The sequence below is a fragment of the Austrofundulus limnaeus genome, unplaced genomic scaffold (assembly GCF_001266775.1).
Source record: "Austrofundulus limnaeus strain Quisiro unplaced genomic scaffold, Austrofundulus_limnaeus-1.0 Scaffold308, whole genome shotgun sequence".
Taxonomy (NCBI): Eukaryota; Metazoa; Chordata; class Actinopteri; order Cyprinodontiformes; family Rivulidae; genus Austrofundulus; species Austrofundulus limnaeus.
The window spans coordinates 109,431-112,250 of NW_013952710.1; the positions used below are offsets into that span (position 1 = coordinate 109,431).

General features: G+C 33.0%; 1 protein-coding gene across 1 annotated transcript in view; it reads right to left on the bottom strand.

Moving 5' to 3' along the window:
* Positions 1-2,820, bottom strand: part of tbrg4 (transforming growth factor beta regulator 4) — a gene marked incomplete in the record, with an annotated part of 21,452 nt that overhangs the window by 6,523 nt on the left and 12,109 nt on the right. The window contains 1 exon segment of the mRNA XM_014021851.1: positions 162-389. Within this exon segment, the coding sequence (XP_013877305.1) occupies positions 162-389 (228 nt within the window).

The window sequence follows — 2,820 nt, forward strand, 5'->3', positions numbered from 1 at the left end:
GTAAAAAGGCATGGAAAGCCAAGACACCAGCTGAACTCTCTCAGTAATTAGAAAGCAAGCCTGCCCCTTGTCAGTGCAAGTTAATATCAGCTGGTTCAGTTCTAGTGTTTATAACGTGAAACAGTGTGAAAACATTTAAGGTTTAATTTGACGCCTCTCACCAATCGTCCATCCATACACAGTGTTAACACCGGTGCGAAGGCTCTCCGTTTTCCCACCCACCAAACTTTGCAGCGCTTCCCTCAGACTGATCTCCAGCTCGGACGGGTTGGAGCTGGAGGCTGGGATGGGCAGGACGATCGAAGAGGAACCAGGATGCTCCAGGAGGAGCGTGGCCGCGATGTGCTGCAGCTTCAGTTTATAAGTCTCCACGTGACTTGGCTTGCTTTCTGCTCACAGAAAATATAAAAAAACAATTAAAAAAAAACAGAGAAATGTTTGCAAATTATTTGAACCTGTGCTGTGCTGCCATCTGCTGAACCAGAGCCGGAGTTTCAGTCTCAGAGGCAAACCACAGAGGTTCAAATCAGTTCAACAGTTCCACAGATACACATTCTTTGACTAAATAACTTGGATTTCATATAATAAAAGAGGCTAATTTATACCACAAATGTGCTGAACAAAGTTTATTTAAGCAAACTTACAGCTTGGTATCAGTTTGTCTATTCTTGAAGTTTTGATTTTTTTTAAACATCCAATTATTTTATTTTCTCTTTCTAATCTGTCATCTGTAAATTATTACCATTATATCAACAGGGTGTTAGCAGATCAGACACTGCAGTAGAGTGAAATTTAGTACTATTTCATCATAAATTCTTATATCTTGTATCTAATAATCTAAACTAAAAATGAGCTGCTTTCTTAAGGTTCTTTGTTATTTTAACAGGGTCTGTGTTGTGTTGGGSGCAGTAGTTAAGAGGTTGTATTAACAAGTAAAACAGGGTTAAATATTAAGTTGAATCTGGAATAATAAATATTCTTTATAAGGAAAATTAAAAATATATATGTTCTCCCTTCTGACCCAAATTTGAAGGACAGATGCACTTCAGTAAAAGTATAAGACTGTGGAATAATCTGGAGGATGACTATAAAAGCATTGGATCAGTTAATTACTTTAAGAAAATGATCAAGGAAAAATTGTTAATGAAAAATGAAGTTGTTTAATTTGTATCAGTTACTGTCTGAGTTAAGTTTTTAGTTGTTTTTGTTTGATTTATCATTGTTTAAAATATACATATATACTGTGTGTGTGTGTGTGTATGTATAGATATACTGTATATATATGTATATATATATTTTTTTTAAAGGAGCAGATATAAGAATTTTCTTCTTCTGCTGCCTTTCATTTTATTTTACTTTGTATTGCTTTGTTGTGTTTGAAATGTTTTTTTTGTTTTTTTTAATGAAATGAATAAACAAATTTGACTTTTTGACTTTATATTTGCAAATAGTTTTAACTTAATTTCTTACAGTTAAATGCAATGTTAGAATTTGAACGAGGCATGTGAACTGTGACTCATTTATCAACTTTTAACAACTATTTTAATTTCCCCAATCAAGATAAAGCTAGCTGGATAATTTAAAATCCATTTCCCCATTTTCCTAAAACTCAGAAGAGGAGAAACATACAGTAAATAAATAAAAGGGGGGATTAGGTTATGAAAACCAAAATAAGCAAAAAAGCACTAAAATTGCTGCAAAAATAAAAAACAGCTTTGAGTATTAAATAATACATTTATCACAGAATAAAATATGAAAAGTGGATCATAAGTTTTTATTAGATAAATAAGAACAGAATAGCCTAAATCAGTTCTAAAATAATTTATTATTCTCCTTTTTTAATGTACATGCATTGYTACTGTTCGTCTTTTTATTGCACGTCCTTTTATCAATTGTTTTTCTACTGTTTTTCTAATTCTGTTATTCTACTTCAGTCCTTCATCTAAACACGTYAACACAATGATAATCCTGTTTGGGACCAAATGAGGCATCCTAAATAATTAATTAAATTATCCTTTTGCAATGCTCTAGACTAACTTTTTGCGCTGGTTGCGACTCACATTTTTTCTTAGGCGCACCAGCACAAAAGKTAGGTGCACCCAAATTTTCAACCATGTCGCCTAACATCAGAGTTTTACAGGTTATTTTTTTAATCACTTTTCATTAAGGCAACATTAACTCGAAAATAATTAGTTAACAATCTAGTAAACATAAAGTTCTTTATTTGAACCAGAATTGTAGACATTTAACTTCCTGAAAAATATTTAAAGTGATTCTATAAAATTCTAAGTGCAAATGTTTAAGGGCTGAATGTCTTATAAACATATTAAACATTTCATGGTGAAATTTTTTTTAGACACCTGCCCCTCAGATGGACAACTATGGACCTTTGGCCTTGGATAAATCAGAATGATGAACAGAGAATAATGATTAATAACAGAAATATTACTGATATTTATTAAAAGGTTGTGCAGATTTTTTTAAATAACACATAAAAGTCTGCAATTTCATCAGTAGTTGAATCTCATTATCTTATATTATTTCACTTAAATATCTAATATGTCTAGTTTTATCTTCCTGAGACCCAGAAGAACCAATTTCAGATACTTGGAAGGTAACTGTGGTGAAGTCGATTAAGTGCAAAAGCGGCCTGCCATACACGTGAGCTTCCTCGTCCTGCTCAAATGATCTGCAGCGCTCAGACCCCAACTGTTAAATTAACAAGATGGACGAGCGAGCAACCGTCCACATCTTGTTTTCATCTCCAGCTAACAAGAAAGAAATGTTTTTCAGACTCCGATCTGGGTTAAAAAAAAAAAA